The sequence below is a fragment of the Saccopteryx leptura genome, chromosome 7 (assembly GCF_036850995.1).
Source record: "Saccopteryx leptura isolate mSacLep1 chromosome 7, mSacLep1_pri_phased_curated, whole genome shotgun sequence".
NCBI classification, from domain to species: domain Eukaryota; kingdom Metazoa; phylum Chordata; class Mammalia; order Chiroptera; family Emballonuridae; genus Saccopteryx; species Saccopteryx leptura.
This window is the reverse complement of record NC_089509.1, coordinates 26,815,227-26,832,856: the sequence shown is the minus strand read 5'-3', so window position 1 is coordinate 26,832,856 and position 17,630 is coordinate 26,815,227. Positions and strand designations below refer to the sequence as shown.

Sequence of the window (17,630 nt, the reverse complement as noted above, 5' to 3'; positions counted from 1 at the left end):
TACTACTCAGCTAGCCATTAGGAATGGTGAAATAACGCCTTTTACAACAACACAGATAGACCTTCAAAATATTATGCTAAACAAAATAAATAAATCACAAAAAGCTAAAAACTCAATGATTTCATGCATAGGTGAAATATAAAACTAAAGCTCATAGACATAGGCAGAAGTGAAGTGTTGACCAGAAAGAAGGGGTTAAGAGAGGTAAGTACAGTGAACCAAATGTACTGTGACAGAAGATGATCTGACTTTGTGTGATGGGCACACAGCACAATGAATAGTTCAAAAGTTATAAAGACATACACTTGAAACTTATGTGTTCTTATAGACTACTGTTACCCCATTAAATTTAATTTTTTTATTAATTTAAATTTAGTGAGAGGAGCAGAGGCAGCGAGACTCCCACATGCTTCCTGACCAGGATACACTGGGCAAGCCCAGTAGGTGGTAATGCTTTGCCCAACCGGAGCTGTTGTTCCCTTGCTCAGCTATCAAGCCATTTTTTTTAGGGCCTGAGGTGGAGGCCATGGAGTCATCCTCAGCAACCAAGGCAAACTGGCTGTGGGAGAGGAAGAGAGAGAGAGAAAGAGAGAAACAGAAATGAGAAGGGGAGGGGTAGAGAAGCAGATGGCCACTACTCCTTTGTTCCCTGACAGGAATCGAACCTAGGATATCTACATGACGGTTCAATGATTTACCACTGAACCAACGGGCCAGGGCTAAATTTAATTTTTAAGTATATAAAATCAACAAAAAGAAAACAACCTAATTTAAAAATAATTAACAAGATTTGAGCAGACTTTTTTTTAAGAAAAGAAATACATGGATATTATATAAGCACTAAAACAATTAATACTTAAGTTCATTAGCTATTAGAGAAATGCATATAAATACTAAAATAAGATATTAGTATATATATTAGAATGACTGAAAGAAACAACAATAATATGACAATACCAACTGCTAGTAATAATGGGTAACAATAGACACACAATGTTGATAGCAATGCAAAATGCAAAATAGTACAATTATTCTGGAAAATGTTAGACAGTTTATAAGGTTAAAAATACATTTGCAGTATGATTCCACAATCTACTTACAGCATGCTACACCAGGAACTGACAAATTATGGTTTGTGTGCCAATTCCAGGCCATTGTTCATTTATGTATAGCCTGCTAAGAATTCCTTTCTTTTTTCACATTTTTAAGTGGAAGAAGAAGGAAAAATAAAAGATGAGAAAGTGACCATGTATCCTGCCAAGAGTAAAATATTTACCATCTTACCTCTCACATGCACACAATAAGTTAGAAATTTTTATATTCACACAAAATCCTGTACATGAGTCTGTATAGTAATTTTTCATAATTACCAAAACTGGACACAACTCAAATGTCCTTTTTTAAAATCAAATGAAACAGAAACCAGACTTGGTGGCTTCTTGAGCAGACTAAACCAGTTCAGTCATCTTAATCTAGCTTATTACCAATCCTCATGAAAAATAAAGTCATAGACGTTATAAACTGCTTTGTAACAATATTCTTCTAATCCTCATTCCACATTTTGATATGAGTGCTCCTGGTTTGCAAACGGTCTTTCTGATGTATGCACAATAAATTGTTACTAATTACTACTTCACTGGTTCATTGGTATTACTTTGACTGTTTCTGAAACTATAGCATTAGAAGTGGGATCCAAAGAAGACAAACTTCTACAATCCTGAGGCTGTGGAGGAGCCAGGTGCTGGGACCCACAGAGCCCGCTGTACTCACTCACTGCTTTCACGCTGACCACAGAGCTGTTGGGTGCGCCACTGTTGCATCTGAGCTTTGCTCTCTTTGCATTTTGAGCTCCCCAACTTTATTATGCACACTTACTTTCTATTTCTATTTCTTTGTTCCATTCTATTTCCGTTTCTTTGTTAAAGCTTTGTGGTAAGTTATTCATCTTGTTTAACCCTTTGAGTAGTATGAATGTTCATGTACGTTCTTGTGCCACCTGACCATCCAGAGTAGGAGTGTACAAAAATTTTTACTTTAAAAATGTGTAAGACAACATTAAAAAAAGGCAAATGTATGTTCTTCTTGTTTCCATAAGTTGGTTATCAAACAAACATGATTTTAAGTTAATGAAACAGTAACTGGAACTAATTTCATTTTTGAAAAAAAAAAAACCAACTCACTCCCGGGGGGTCAGTGAACATGAAAAACATTCACTACTCAAAGGATTAAAAAGGGGAAATACACAATTCTTTGTACTTTGAAACAGGTGTTAGAAAACATAGTTAAATGTTTTACAGAATTCAAAGTTAAGGTAGGTTCCATTTGATCCTTGTCCAGAATCTTTTTCTCATCTGAAAAAACGGGACATCTTGCCCTGGTGGGATAGCTCAGTTGATTTAGAGCAGGGGTCCCCAAACTAGGGCCTGCAGGCCACATGCGGCCCCCTGAGGCCATCTATCCGGCCCCTGCCGCACTTCAGAAGGGGCACCTCTTTCATTGGTGGTCAGTGAGAGGAGCCTAGTTCCTATTGAAATACTGGTCAGTTTGTTGATTTAAATTTACTTGGTCTTTATTTATTTATTTTTTATTTTTTTTTCATTTTTCTGAAGCTGGAAACAGGGAGAGACAGTCAGACAGACTCCCGCATGCTCCCGACCGGGATCCACCCGGCACGCCCACCAGGGGCGATGCTCTGCCCCCCAGGGGGCGATGCTCTGCCCATCCTGGGCGTCGCCATATTGCGACCAGAGCCACTCTAGTGCCTGAGGCAGAGGCCACAGAGCCATGCCCAGCGCCCGGGCCATCTTTGCTCCAATGGAGCCTTGGCTGCGGGAGGGGAAGAGAGAGACAGAGAGGAAAGCGCGGCGGAGGGGTGGAGAAGCAAATGGGCGCTTCTCCTATGTGCCCTGGCCGGGAATCGAACCCGGGTCCTCCGCACGCTAGGCCGACGCTCTACCGCTGAGCCAACCGGCCAGGGCGGTCTTTATTTTAAATATTGTATTTGTTCCCGTTTTGTTTTTTTTTTGTTTTTTTTACTTTAAAATAAGATATGTGCAGTGTGCATAGGGATTTATTCATAGTTGTTTTTTTTTATGGTCTGGACCTCCAACGGTCTGAGGGACAGTGAACTGGCCCCCTGTGTAAAAAGTTTGGGGACCCCTGATTTAGAGCATCATCTTAAAGTGCAGAGGTTGCCAGTTCAATCCCCAATCAGGACACATACAGGAACAGCTAGCTCAATGTTCCTGTCTCTCTTCTCTCCCCCCCCCCTTTTCTTGCTGAAATCAATAAATAAAAATTAAAAATAAATGGAGCAACTTTTGAATAACTTGAAATTGTAATGATCAAACTGTGGAAACTTTTGTTTCAGATAAGTCCACCTTAAGAGAATGCCTTAAAAAAAAAGGATCTCCTATCTCTTAGAGACAATGTGATACATACTTTGCTCAGTATAAAGGAGCTTCTAAAAGACAAAATGACTCCAAAAATAGCTTTAAAAAGATCCTTACAGCTTGCAAATAAAAGTCTTTAGTAAAATGTTTTGGCCATTTAAGCAGGTAACCTTAACTTAGTCCACCTGACAGAAACACAATTTGGATCCAACCATTCTTTTTTGAGTTTTGTACCTGAGAAAAAGCTAAATTTATTAAACTGTAAGATTTCTGTTTGTGTCTATCTGTATCTTTATGTGTGTGCTTAAAATTTTTGTTGAAAGGAAGAACTCTGAGAAAAATACACACCTAAAGTGAGAATAAAAATTGATCCAACTCTTTATTAAACCATCCTAAAGTGATCTAGAACAAACTTCCTTAAGAATCTCTGACTTAGTAATTCAGGAGTGGGACCCAAGAACTTGCAAGTCGTATTCAATTGCCTGGTGATCCCATGATCACCAATACTTTGACAATACCTAATTTTTAAAATTCTTTTTTCTTTTTCTTTTTAGAGAGGAGAGAGAGAGAGAGAGAGAGAGAGAGAAGGGGGTAAGTAGTAGAAAGCATCAACCCCCATATGTGCCTAGACCAACAAGCCCAGGGTTTTTTTGTTTGTTTGTTTGTTTGTTTGTTTGTTTTTCTTTTTGTATCTTTCTGAGGCTGGAAACGGGGAAGACAGTCAGACAGACTCCCGCATGCGCCTGACTGGAATCCACCCGGCACGCCCACCAGGGGGCGATGCTCTGCCCCTCCAGGCGTCGCTCTGCTGCGACCAGAGCCACTCCAGCGCCTGGGGCAGAGGCCAAGGAGCCATCCCCAGTGCCCGGGCCATCTTTGCTCCAATGGAGCCTGGCTGTGGGAGGGGAAGAGAGAGACAGAGAGGAAGGAGAGGGGGAGGGGTGGAGAAGCAGATGGGCGCTTCTCCTGTGTGCCCTGGCCGGGAATCGAACCCGGGACTTCTGCACGCCAGACCGACGCTCTACCACTGAGCCAACCGGCCAGGGCAAGCCCAGGGTTTCAAACTAGCGACCTCAGAGTTCCAGGTTGATGCTTTCTCCACTGCGCCACCACAGGTCAGGCTGACAATACCTAATGTATAAGAACTTTTAGGGGTAAATTTTTGTGTCATCCAAAACTATATATTTTGAATAACAAATGAATTGTTTAATTTTTTCTTAAATGTTTAAGTTTTAAAATTTCAACTTTTATTTTTAAATAAAAAATATTATATTTTATAGCCAGGGATGCAAGGACTTGGTTAAGTTTGTTGGAATAATGGTTCTCTTCTATCGGGGGAAGTCACTCTGTACAGTTAGAGACTGGGAAGCAAGTGTTGAAATCTAAGAAGGTAAAGGTTTTACTCAAAACAAAGTTGTTATCTGTCACCACCAGACCTTTATTGTGGCTAGAATTCCAGAAATGGTGTAAATAAATTCATTTTCCGTTTATTCTTCATGGATTATACCTCTCTGGTTCACAGTTAGTTCTAAATATGATGGTTAATTTTTCAAGGTTTCCATTCTTTAAACGCATTTCTTCAATCAGGGTGGCTAAAAACTATGTAAATATCATAGTTGTGTTGATGATATTTCTGAATGCCAACAATTGAGGTCAGTAATGACAGCCACATAATAGCAATGAAAGCACATTCTCAAGTATGTGTATAATATTTCTGTTTGTTAATCTGAAAGTTGGGACCAGATTTTTGAGTTGTGTGTAAATATCTCTTTATATAGTCTGAAGAGGCTCTAAAAGTCCATGTAATACTTCACTTAATTTTTCAAATACAATGTGTTTTTTTAATCTGGTACTGAGAATTTGAATCTATCAGGGGGTATGTGGAATTACACTCTTCTGAGTCTTGTGATGCGATAGTTTCTTAATTTAAAATATATTACTTCTCTAAAACTCTCCGATCCTTAGGTTTAATGTTTCAGTTTCTTTTTCCAAGTTCTCATAACTTGGCAGTGGTTTAATGGCTGTATATGAGAATCTAAAAGGCAAAAAATTCACCCAAGCTGTCCTGAGATTCCCACGAGGCAGAGGAATGATTATCTGGGTCAGAGTTTATGTCATCATCGAGGTCTTCTTTAAACAGAGAGGTTGAAGAGGGTTTCAGACACACAGGAGCACAATTCCGGCCATACAAAAACCTCTTCCACTCAATGTCACCTTCAGAACTTGAAGGTTGACTTTGCCACTTCAGGAACACACCTGCACTGAACTAGAACTTGACCTAAAACCTTGGTCTGATTTGTCAGATTACCTCTTAAAATGCTCAGCACTTTTTCTTACTTAGAGTTATTTCTGAACTATTGTATTTATTTTCAGAAATTTCTGTAGGTTCTGTTTTTTCTCACAAAAGACGATTTGAAGAAATGAGTATTTACTTTCTGTAAAGGAAGTTCACAAAGGGCAGCTTTCTCCTGATTATCTGATCTTCAAATGCCTAACTGCTCAGTAATGTTGATTAATGTGTTCTTTGTCTTCTTGCCTGAGGTTAGCTTTTTGACTGGCTTTTTTTTCTTCATATTTTTTTTGGGGGAGGGATGAAACTGTGGCCTTATACTCCTTGCATTTGCTCTGTCTCCTGGTAGAATGGAAGAAACAGTCTTGCTCACTATCATTGCTACTAACACTGTGTGTGCTAGAAGAACTGGATTCATACCAGGACCGTTAGTATCTGATGCTTTAATGGCCTTACTGCATAACTTTCTTTCTTTTCCAGAATGGCCACTTTGTACTTCCTGTAGCAGCTGAAAATCAGAGGGCCATTTTTCTTCTTGAACCCACACTGGAATTTTAGGAATTTGTGCTTCAAAAAACTTAGATTCTTTATAACAAAAATTGTAGCAAAAACCTTTTGTCCATTAATACTATAGACTCTACAGCTTTTGGTAAATAGTCTGTTTCCTTTTGCTACCATTCTGAGATTCAGTGACAATAGGGATAGCCACAAAGCTTGATAACAGAACATTTATCCACGACTTTGTTGTAGTGAGCAGGTATGATAAACTTCCCACATCCCTTGAAGAATCCTTATGTAACATTATCTTTTAAAAGCTATTCAACAATATGTAGAGCTTTTCTCTCATCCTCTTTTTCAGTCTCTTCTAATTCCGTTTTCCTAGAAATATCTTCTTGTTTCAAGGTACTTGTCTGTTTAGTACCTGCTGTGTTTCAGGAAGCATGGGTGTCCTGGGCTTGTGGTGAGCCGACCGCTGCCTTACAGACGCAGCCACCAGAGTCCTCAGATGGTTGGACACCCGAGGCGTCTCCCTCCCAGGTTCTCCCTTCCTTAGCGTAGGGCGAGGTGGGGCAAGAGGGTGGCCCCGACAGTGCACATTCTTTATTGAATCAATTCATCTTCTTTCTCTTTATATATTTTTAAAAATAAGGAATAACTTATCCAAGATTGTAATTTTCTTAGTTATTTTCCATTGGATATCTGATTAAAACAAATGTTATACCTGTTGTCAGGATACTAGAGTCAATTCTTTTGTATAATGAAATATTTATATGTAAAATGCTATCTTTCTTTACCTGGGTTATGATTAATTTATTTTAAAGCTTAATAGAAGAGTCCTGTGTTGATCTGTTAATAATTACTACTAAAGTTAAAAGTCTGCAATGAAAGGCCAAGTTAAAATTCTAGCCCTATTTTAGGTTCACTTTACATAATTTTATTTTTGTACTCTGTAAGGCCTTAAACATTTTTTAAAAATATTTTATTTTTAACTTTATTCAGTTTTTTTAGAGCAAGAGAGAGAGACACAGAGAGAGAGAGAGAGAGAGAGAGAGAGAGAGAGAGAGAGAAAGGAGAGGAGCAGAAAGCATCAACTCTCATATGTGCCTTGACCAGGCAAGCCCAGGGTTTTGAACCGGCGACCTCAGCATTCCCCGGTCGACACTTGATCCATTGCGCCACCACAGGTCAGGCAAGACCTTAAACATTTTTGAGCAATGTTTGTCTTTTCCAGCTGGAAGAATTGTGGCTCTGAAAAGGCTACTTGTTCCTCCAGGTTCACCCAACAGAGGAATTAGAACCAGGAATTCACAGCAATCTCAGACCAAGTGGTTCCCAAGACAGATATTATGACTTGTTAGTTTATACTGTGAATCCATTGAGCTGGGAGTGGGAGAGGTGGATAATAAAATGAGTTTTAAAGCATGGGGAAGAATATGAAAATGTAACTAATAAATATTTGTTGAATGAAAGTGTCTAAATGTGAGGATGAAAATTATGTTAGTTAATGAGTGTTAGCTTCAGTAACAGAAATAAGTGATAAATTCTAAATACCATTTTAACTTTCTGTGTACCTGTTCATTTCAACAGGCTTTTGTTCCTGGAAATTCAGGGTTGGGTCCTACATTAAATCCTTAATGTTATTATATAGAATAAAGGCATCTTGGCCCTGGCCGGTTGGCTCAGTTGTAGAACATCAGCCTAGTGTGTGAACATCCTGGGTACGATTCCAAGTCAGGGCCCACAGGAGAAGCACCCATCTGCTTCTCTACCCCTTCCCTTTCTTCTCTCTCTCCTTCTCTCTCTCTTTCCTTCCCACAGCCATGGCTCACTTGGAGCGAGTTGGCCTCAGGTGCTGAGGATGGCTTCATAACCTCTTCTCACTCAGAAGAGCTCAGTTGCTGAGCAATGGAGCAATGCCCCAGATGGGCAGAGCATTGCCCCCTAGTGGGCTTGCTGGGTGGATCCTGAGCAGGGCACATGGGGGAGGGAGTCTGTCTCTCCTGCCTCCCCTCATCTCACTGAATAAAAAAAAAAAAAAGCATCTTAAGAAAAGAAAGTTAATGACACCAACCCCCTAATGCATCACCTCTAGTGTCCGAGAAGCAGTCATTGCTCAAAAATGTGTGTCTAGATGTGGCCATTATATAGCACCATTCCCCAAGACAACTCAGCCCAACTGGAAGGCACAATGGACCACAGGCCCCCTTCTGTCTTCAGTGTTCCTCCTATGTTCCTCTTTCTCTCTGTGATACCACCATCCAACCTTACTGGAAAAATTTTGTTACTATTTTTGTTTGCTTATTTTGTTGTATTTGTTTTTCTTATCACTCTAAAAATGAATAAAATTTATTAAATTGTGAAAACTTTCAATAAATGTCATAAAGTGCTAGAGCACTCATTCTTGATTTATAGTTCTTTCTGCTCGTTGAGAAGGTGACCTAAAGGTCCGTGACACTACAAGGTTCTGCTCTCATACCTCAACTAGGAACTCATCAAATCTCTCAGGCAGCCCATGGAGGGCACACTGGGGCAAGGTCAGCATGACTGACTTGTCTTAATTGGAACATGGTTATTTCTGAGGATTTCCACATTATGTGCTGCTGGTCAGGGTGCCCCTTCCTTCCCATCACTGAAAGAATATTCTTAGATTTAACTTCCTCATTTTCACACATTTACAATTTATTTCCTTCCTTAGATTCTAATCAAAATGCCCTTTCATTCTAGATTCTAGAAAGACTTAGATCTTTCTTCTCAGAAAACTTCACTTATAGTCCCATTTTATCTGTCTCATATATCTGTCATTTGTATCAGTGTGTTTCTCAATTGGTATTAAGCAACTTCAGATTAGATATAGGGTTTTTCTGCTATTTCATCCTTCCATAATTCTACAGGGTGCCATCTGTGTTACATAAAAACTAAAATAGAAGCCAGTTAAGACAGTTATGTGACTCAATCGCACTCTAACATGGTATGAGCTGATTGTACCTGCCTCACTTAACGTAAAGAAAAAAGGAAATTAGACTTTATTATAAAGTATGTAAAACCCATTTTGGTGGATCAATTCTATTCAATCTCACAACCTTTGTATTAAAATAAAATGGAGCAAAGCCAAATATGAGAAATTGTTTTGTACTTGGTACCAGTATTACCTAGCTTTTCTTTTTCCTATCCAAGAACAGAGTTAGCTTACTCCATTATTTTTAATGCATTATTCATTTCTTAATCACTGATTGCTTCTTTTCCCTCTCTCTCTCTCTCTCTCTTGGTAAGTCCTATACATGCCAACTTTACTCACAGTACAGAAAAACAGCTATTCACATAAAATCACTTCTAATATACCAAGTCCCAAAATGACATTTTTTTTCCGAGGCACATATCATGCTATCATCGCTAAATGCCACAAAATCAGATAATCTAATACTATATTGAAAATGGGTTGATTTTTGAGCTCAAAGTGCTTAAAGAACAAGTAAATTCTGCTGCTTATAAGTTTTAATCAGAGGCCCTGGCCGGTTGGCTCAGTGGTAGAGCGTCAGCCTGGCGTGCAAGGGGTCCCGGGTTCGATTCCTGGCCAGGGCACACAGGAGAAGCAACCATCTGCTTCTCCACCTCTCCCCCTCTCCTTCCTCTCTGTCTCTCTCTTCCCCTCCCGCAGCCGAGGCTCCATTGGAGCAAAGATGGCCCGGGCGCTGGGGATGGCTCCTTGGCCTCTGCCCCAGGTGCTCGAGTGGCTCTGGTCGTGACAGAGCGACTCCCCGGAGGGGCAGAGCATCGCCCCCTGGTGGGCAGAGCATCGCCCCCTGGTGGGCGTGCTGGGTGGATCCCAGTTGGGCGCATGCGGGAGTCTGACTGTCTCTCCCTGTTTCTAGCTTCGGAAAAATACAAAAAAAAGAAAAGAAAAGAAAAAGAAAAAAGACAGTAAAAAAGTTTTAATCAGTCACTCTGTTATTCAGAGAAGTATATGACCTCCTATAAGTATTTTATTCAGAAGAGGAGAGGAAACATAAACACTCAGAGGCCAAGTTCAGCTGACACGTTAATTTAGCAGCACTAGGAAGCTGCTGTTTTTCAGACAACTGCAATGGCTCTATTATGTAAAGCAAGAATGATTTTCAAAGATTTATGGTAAACACGTGCAGTAACAAAAAATTAAGAAATTGATTAAGAACAATAAAATCCTTTCTATTATTCTCACTTGGAGGCAAATCCTGCAATTTGGGAATATAAAAATACTCCCTGAAGTGCCTCAGCTTATCTTCCTCATCGAGATGGAGGGCGACCCTCTCATCTGTAGGATGACATCCGAGTTCAGACGCCACACGCTGCACGGTTTCAGCTGGTAATTCAAGAGGAAAAGACTCCATTACAAGTTGTTCTCTAAAAGTGAAAACAAAATTTAAAATAATAAGCCACTATTATTTTCTTTTCTGCAGAAAACTAACGTTTCAGGTAAAACATCTTTTGTTTTAACTATTGATTCCCATCTTCTGAACCTCAGAAATCATACAGTTATTATCCAAACAGAATTAAACTTTATGCCTGAGTGTTTCTCATGTATGAAATGAAGACAATACTAGTCACTTTGGAATGTGGAAATATTCATGGTGCTCTCAATAAATGCTAGCTCTTTTTATTTTTATTTTCTGGAAATAAACCTAATTAGTGCCTGGCAAACATGTATAACTGGAAGTACTCCCCTAGATGCGTGACTAGAAAGTAACAGTTTAAGACATTTTGTCAAAGTGTAGAACACAGTGCCTCATCTAGCTTGTCCTCTGCACCCCACCTCCCCTATCCCACCTCATCTATCCCAACTCCAGGGATTCTTAGACCATAGTTTTAAAACTATAGAGATATATACAGGAGAACTTCAAAAATTCTTTACTGTGAAAAGGATGCTGATAAAAAAAGGTAACTTCTTTTTAAATAATATTAGTATTTTTGGCATATGAAGATCAAAGAAATCTACTTCTTGCTGACAATGAGACACTTCTCTTTCATTACCATATATACATATGGCCTAGAACAAAGCAGGACCCTGTGGTGTTTCTTGAAACCACATTCTACTTTGTTTAATTATCATTGAACATTCCCAAACTTTCTGGGGAAAAAAAAAACTTAATTTTTCTGAAAGGGTTTAATAACAATGAAGATTTTAATACATATTTTAAACTTCACCCAGTTTTACACATTTTTTTTATATTTCTCAAAGTTTTAGTTTTTTGAAATTGAATAAGACCAGCATTAAAGAAAAAACGTTTTTCCCTCAGGCTATCTTAATTAACATATGTAGACTTTTCCTGGCTTCACGTCTACTTTTCTCTATTCATTTTCTCTTTCAATAAATATTTACTGAGAACCCACCATGTTGTACCATGCACTGATGGAACAGCCGAATATAAGACAGCTAATAAGTAGTGACTTTTGTAGAGTTTATTTTTTAGGGAGAGAATGAAAAAAATAAATTAAATTATATAGTTGCAGATAGTTTCAAGACCTGTGAGGAAACAGATTAGAATAAAGGGACACACAGTCACTAGGGGATGAAAAAGCTACCATGGGACTCCAATGCACCTCTCTGGGGCAAAGATAAAAAATCACTTCTGAATTACGTTATGGAGAAGAGCTGGACCGGGGGGGGGGGGGGGGGGGGCCAGATAACAGCAAGTGCAAAAGCCCAGAGATGGACTTTGCCTGTTCAAATAATGTACTAGAGGTAGTGGGAGGCGAGACTTTGGTATAAGAAAGACAGAGGCAGAAATTAGTCAGGAAAAACTTTGCCAGCCAGAAAAGAGTTTAAATATATTTCTACGTTTAACTGAAAACCATTGGAGTATTTTGAATAGGAAAATGATATGATAATTTTACAATAAATAAAAATCACGTTTTTTTCTGCTTTCTGGTGAGTTATTAGTTAAAAAAGAGGCAAATTAAAGCTATTTTAAGAGTTCAGGGGAAAATTATGGTAGGGTTAAGTGTGGCAAGGAGAAAGGTGGATAGAAATATCTGAATTTACAAGCTATTTTAGAATAATGTTTAGATAATCTTAGTAAAGACAGACAAAAAAAGTGACTTCTACCTAGGGAGGAAGCATTTTGAGGTGGAAAAATCAGAGATCTGTTTAGGACATGTTAACTTTGAGGTAAATACTGAACATCCAGGTAGAAATATCAAGCTGGCTCTTGAATATTTCAGTCTGTAGCTCAGGGAAAAATAGTATCATAAAATATATGTTTGATATTTTTCAACTCATAGAGTGTACTTAAGGCCTAGAATGCCTAGAAACCAACTAAAACTAACATGGCTAAGACTCTAGAGTCTTAATTTAATTATCTTTCTATGTATGCGTGTCATGCTGAAAACTTGATTCTAAATTGATCTCTATCATTTGACATTATCAATTGCCTGGTCTCATTACTTAGACCACTGTGGGACACTTGACCCACTAAAGACAATAGTTTTATCAATGGTCTGAGAATGACTTGCTGTGAAATCTCTGACCAAACAATTATGATGGTGTTTAGCCGAGCATATAATTAAAATCATTCAGGAACAAGTAATGAGATGTACTTCTTCATTAAGTTAGAAACAGGAGCAAAATTTAAAAGAATCATAAAGAAAAGAAATAAAATGGTAGAGGATAGGAGTACTGTCATAACTGACTCATCTTTCAAGTTGTACAGACCACTGATTATCAAAGCATGAACTGGCTCCAGTCATGTAAGGAAGAATCCCTATTAAAGTGTAGCTGGGCCTGAAAGAGCTCTGGTTCCTGAAAAGGTGACAGGACAGATCAGTCTGGAGAGTTAGTGAATCCATCCATGCGGCAAACTGTGTGAAGACCTGGGAGGCTGTCTGCTTTGCTGTTCTGAAAACCCATGAGCTGTGTTTCTGCCTCACTTTAAGTGTCTTTACCATAAAACCCATTAGTTGTGGTAGTTTGATTAAGTGGCTGGTCTACCCCACTGAGATGTATTCTATCCCGGGGCAGGGGGTGTTGAATCCTGTTTAATTTATCTATATAGTCACCCCACTGTTGAGCAGTACCTTTTAGATAGAATGTTCCTCCAAATTAGCAGTTGAATCAGAATATATGAAAGAGCAGGGTGAAATTTGATATGACTAATGACATGTTCCCAGAGGGATAACCTCTTCCTCTGGAACTACATTGGAAATAGAGGAATACTCTTCCTGAAACTCAGAATCAAGAGAGCTTGCCTTATATGTACTGGGGACTTTCTTTGGGGAGTCATCATTTTGAGAAGTTCACTGGGGTTAATGCTCAAACTCTAAATGTGGTTTCTTAAATTAATATACAGATTATTTTATTACCATCATATTCCAGTAAAATTCAGCTTTTCTTATTTAATTTTTTTAATTTCATGCTTTTTATATTTGTTTTTATTCAATTCTTGTAACAATCCTGGGGGATCAGTCTAACTTCCCCTATTTTGGGACTAAATTCTGGAATAAATAGCATAGAGACAAAAACAGAAAGGTTAGAAGAGCACTGTTTGGGACTCTGCCTGAGGGCTGAATCCCGGGCAGCCTGCGTTACGGTCTGGTCTGGAGTGAGCGTGCAGAGCAACATTCCCAGGCCAAAACTGAAACTTTTCTCTATTTTTACTTGCCTCTTGCTTCCTAATATTTTTTTAAACTACTTCTTCAGCCCATTCTATTTTTCTCTATTTATTTCTTGTTGTAGCCTTGTATGCAGTTTACCCAGTCTGCAAAGCACCACAGGCTATGAGCCCATCTACTCTTTTTAAAAACCCTTCCCATTCAGTTCCTGTGATACCAGAGTGTCCTCACTCCAAGGAAGCAACTTATTAACTCATTATATAATTCTGTGTTCAACCCACCTGCTAAGACAATTAGTGCTTTGCAAGCCAAGATATCTTATAACATATTTAAATCTTAAAACTGTGTAATGAAAATGGTCATTTTACCCTCAACTTAGCTTTTGAAATTTTGTAAATTGTATTTTCACAATTTTATTTAGACAGCTAAAACTTCACAGGTAACATTTTTTTTAACATTTCTTATAATCATAAAAAATGACTGTTTTTATGGAATCATGGAAATTCGGATCTCCAGGTCACCCATGAGTTCAACAAATGATTGTGAGTACTCAGTGGTTAATCTTTACAGTTTTAGCTAGCATTCCTGAAATGAGCAAATTGCACACATGAGTTCAAAGTTTAGAACCTGGTGAGCAAGTTACAAAGGAAGCGTGTAGCGGCAAGGGCAAAAGCCAAGCACCATCTCATTCCTATCCTAATCTGACATAGTTTAGTTTAGAGCCTGCTTTACAGACACAGAGCCGTGGCAACCTACAAGCTAAGCCACCTCCACCTTGTGAAACAGTTTCCATCACTTTAATTGCATCTGGGCAATTAAAGAAACAAGTCATCTTTCTGTGCCCAGCTGTCTAGCAACAAAAACCACATCACCCCTGAAAAAGCTCCATAAAAGCCAACTCCCCTCCTCACTCAGGGCTGGAACTCTTCTTCCGGTGCCTGGCCTTTTTCTCTCTTGGAAAGTAAATAAACTTTTCTATTTCAGCCTTTCCATTCTTTGTAAATTCTTTTACAAACCCATGTCTCTGGCCAACCTACCAGTAGCTTTTCATTAAGAAAGAGGGAAGGAAAATGCCATTGAGTATATACGCACAGAGAAACCGTCTTTAGCCCATCATTGTTTGAGAAATGAGTGCCATCACTCTGTCACGGTTGCATATTTTATGTCTAGGATTATATTAATTACATGCTGACTTTCACATTAATAAGATCAATACATTTGCCCCAATTCATGACCTTAATAATGTCTGTCCATGTCATCTTCAGCTTACTCTGCTCTGCCTATTCCTCTTAATAATACCCATCTCCTTCACACCACTCTCATGTACAAGATTCAGAGAGGGGCCGCCTGCTGTGAGAAAGCCAGCACTCTCATAGGAGATTACCTCACCTCAGCTGCAAACTGAGCAAACAAGTTATACTAAACCTATTATTCCCAGCTTGAAAAATGAAAACCCCGAACCCTCCTGCTCAAAGACCAGTCACTTTAAATACCCTCTCCTTTCACCTGCTCCCCTATGCTTCAAGGCTCAGGGTGACATCCCAGTTGGTCACCTCCCCTCTAACCTCTGCAACACCCCAATAACTATTCAATTTCCCAAAGACCATCAGAACCATCGAGTTAACTATCAAGTCTCTCCAGAAGCAAACGGATTATTTTCTAACCCCGTTCGATTCACAGGACCTCCTAAAGACCTTCACTAACTGAACTGTCCATGAACTCTTGTTATTCCAAGCCACCTACCAGAAGGTCCCTACTTCGCCACCGCAGCCCGAGGCCAGCCATCCCTTCCCCAGACTCGCTGCCCCCTACCAGCAGGAAGTAGCTACAGAAAAATGATTATCGTCCTTCAACTATATAACATATAGGGTTGCAGGTGGGTGCCATGATGCCCTCCTCGTGGACAAAGGGACACTGACAAACTAGATGTTCCAGATCACCTTCCCCCAGGCATCCGGGTGACTAATCCGGGTGTGGAAGATCCTCTAGTTTATTTATGGTTAATCTTACATAAATTGCTGAAAGAGACATTTTTCCTTAATGACTACCAGCCCCCACCCTCAAATCCCCTATTTAACCCTACCTGTTAGAGAACCGGGGGCTGCTCTCCCTTACGAGACAGCCCGGCCCGCTTCCTTTCATTAAAGCCTGTTAAGCTGGTCTTTCGGACTGGACTCTAATTGATTCTATCAGATAACACCCTACGCTTTTAAAAATAAAAGCAAGAAAGAAAAAGAAACCAAAAAAATTACCTTTTAGCTATGTAAAAAAAGTGTATCAGTTTTCTATTCTTAGGCAAATCTTTCATAAAATAAAAGAGGAAGCAGTCCTATTTAAGAAATGGACATTTTCACTTCTCTAAGCAAATACTTAAAGGCTAATAGCACCGTAAGACAAGTAGAGAGTTACCAGAAGACAAAGGACTTAAAGCTCATTTAATTATCTGAATTTTGATCTACTTTTACCATTTAAGCTCAAGTAACTACAGAACTAATTTTAATTTATCAAAAGCATTCATCTTTTATTGGATGAATTCAGTGAACTATTGACATGAATTCTTTTTTGCTACATTGGTAGAGATCTCTTTATTTGACACCAGATTTTAAGACCTATACAAATGATCTCTGGAATTTTGAAAGAATAGCCATTAGGAAGTTGTGCTACTTTTATAAATACAATTTAGAAAGGAAAAAAGAAAAAGAAGAAGCTGGCAGAAGTCTCTAAAGCATTATGATAAGGACACTAGCAGAGAGAATATCCTTTTGGAAAAACTATTAAATATATATTTGTATACAGAATATATCAGCCTGTCAGTGCTTACCAGCTTGGATTCTGATGGTGTTCACAGCTCCCCAGTCTCCTTTAAAAAAAGAAATCCTCTTTTATGAGTTCCTTGCAGAAGTAGAGACCAGACTTCGGAGTAGGAAATTCAGGCACTTCTGCTCAGACTCCACCCTGTGGGGAATTTGTGAGCTAATTATAGTTCCTCCCATCCTATTTAAGGTAAGGTGACTGTAAATCTCCAGCCACAGACAAACTCATAAACACAATGCTGCTCTTGCTCTCTGTTTCAAACGCTAGGTGTTTTGCTTTGGACTTTTTCCTCCAAGCAGTTTTGCCCTTTCGACTTTAATCACCACTTCCCTGTCTTCCCACCATACAGGTCTCTGGACCTGGGAACCATTTCTCTTAATAATCCTGTAGAGTAAATTGACTATCCCAATTTGTGTGTGAGCTGAAACAAGGAGTTTGCCCAGGAGGAAAATTCTGAAATTTGAAATTTGCATTCCTCCCTACTTTGGGCTTTGGTAGACTAAGGACTAGAGAAAAGTTCTTTCGAATTCTGAAGAGAAACTTGGATTTTGAGGCTGAATCCCACTGTCAAATGCATGGTGAGTTTCCATGTTGGAGGTAGAGTTTGATATATAAGCAGGAATGTTGGTCAAATAAGTTTTTAAATATGACATATATGTTTGCTCGCTTTGGGTGTGGGAGACAGGCTGTAAACTGGCAAAGTCATTATAGCCTAAGGTGTAGTTTTAAAACTAAGCTTTTCCCCACACCCTTGACTGTTGCATGATAGGGGGTGGTGCACTCTTATGAGGAATCCCATTTATGCCTCAAATAAGTGACTTTGTATCAGAGACTTCCTTGTTTGTATATTGGATTAAAGGTTTTGATTTCTGCACTATAAAGTGGGGCAGACCCAGAGCTTGCTCTCTCTCGGTTTCTGCTATCACCATTGCAGGGGCCTCCCTGATTCCTTGCCCTCCATGGGAAAAGCAGGTTTTCTGCTTTTCCCTTGTCTTCTCTTGTGGCTTGCCTGTCTTGGTGAGACACCAATAAACAGAATGGCCCACCATCCT

At 39.2% G+C, this 17,630-nt stretch overlaps 1 protein-coding gene and 1 pseudogene across 1 annotated transcript in view; both read right to left on the bottom strand.

Annotated features, from left to right (window-relative positions):
* Nucleotides 1–16,855, bottom strand: part of KYNU (kynureninase) — a 111,195-nt gene extending 94,340 nt beyond the window's left edge. The window contains exons 1-2 of the mRNA XM_066345478.1: nt 16,586–16,855; nt 10,379–10,560 (exon numbers count right to left, since the gene is read on the bottom strand). Coding sequence (XP_066201575.1) covers nt 10,379–10,547 — 169 coding nt within the window. The 5' untranslated portion in view covers nt 10,548–10,560; nt 16,586–16,855. The remainder of the gene's footprint in view (nt 1–10,378; nt 10,561–16,585) is intronic.
* On the bottom strand, nt 4,732–8,324 carry LOC136378664 (putative RNA polymerase II subunit B1 CTD phosphatase RPAP2; annotated as a pseudogene).
* Nucleotides 16,856–17,630: the final 775 nt, after the last annotated feature.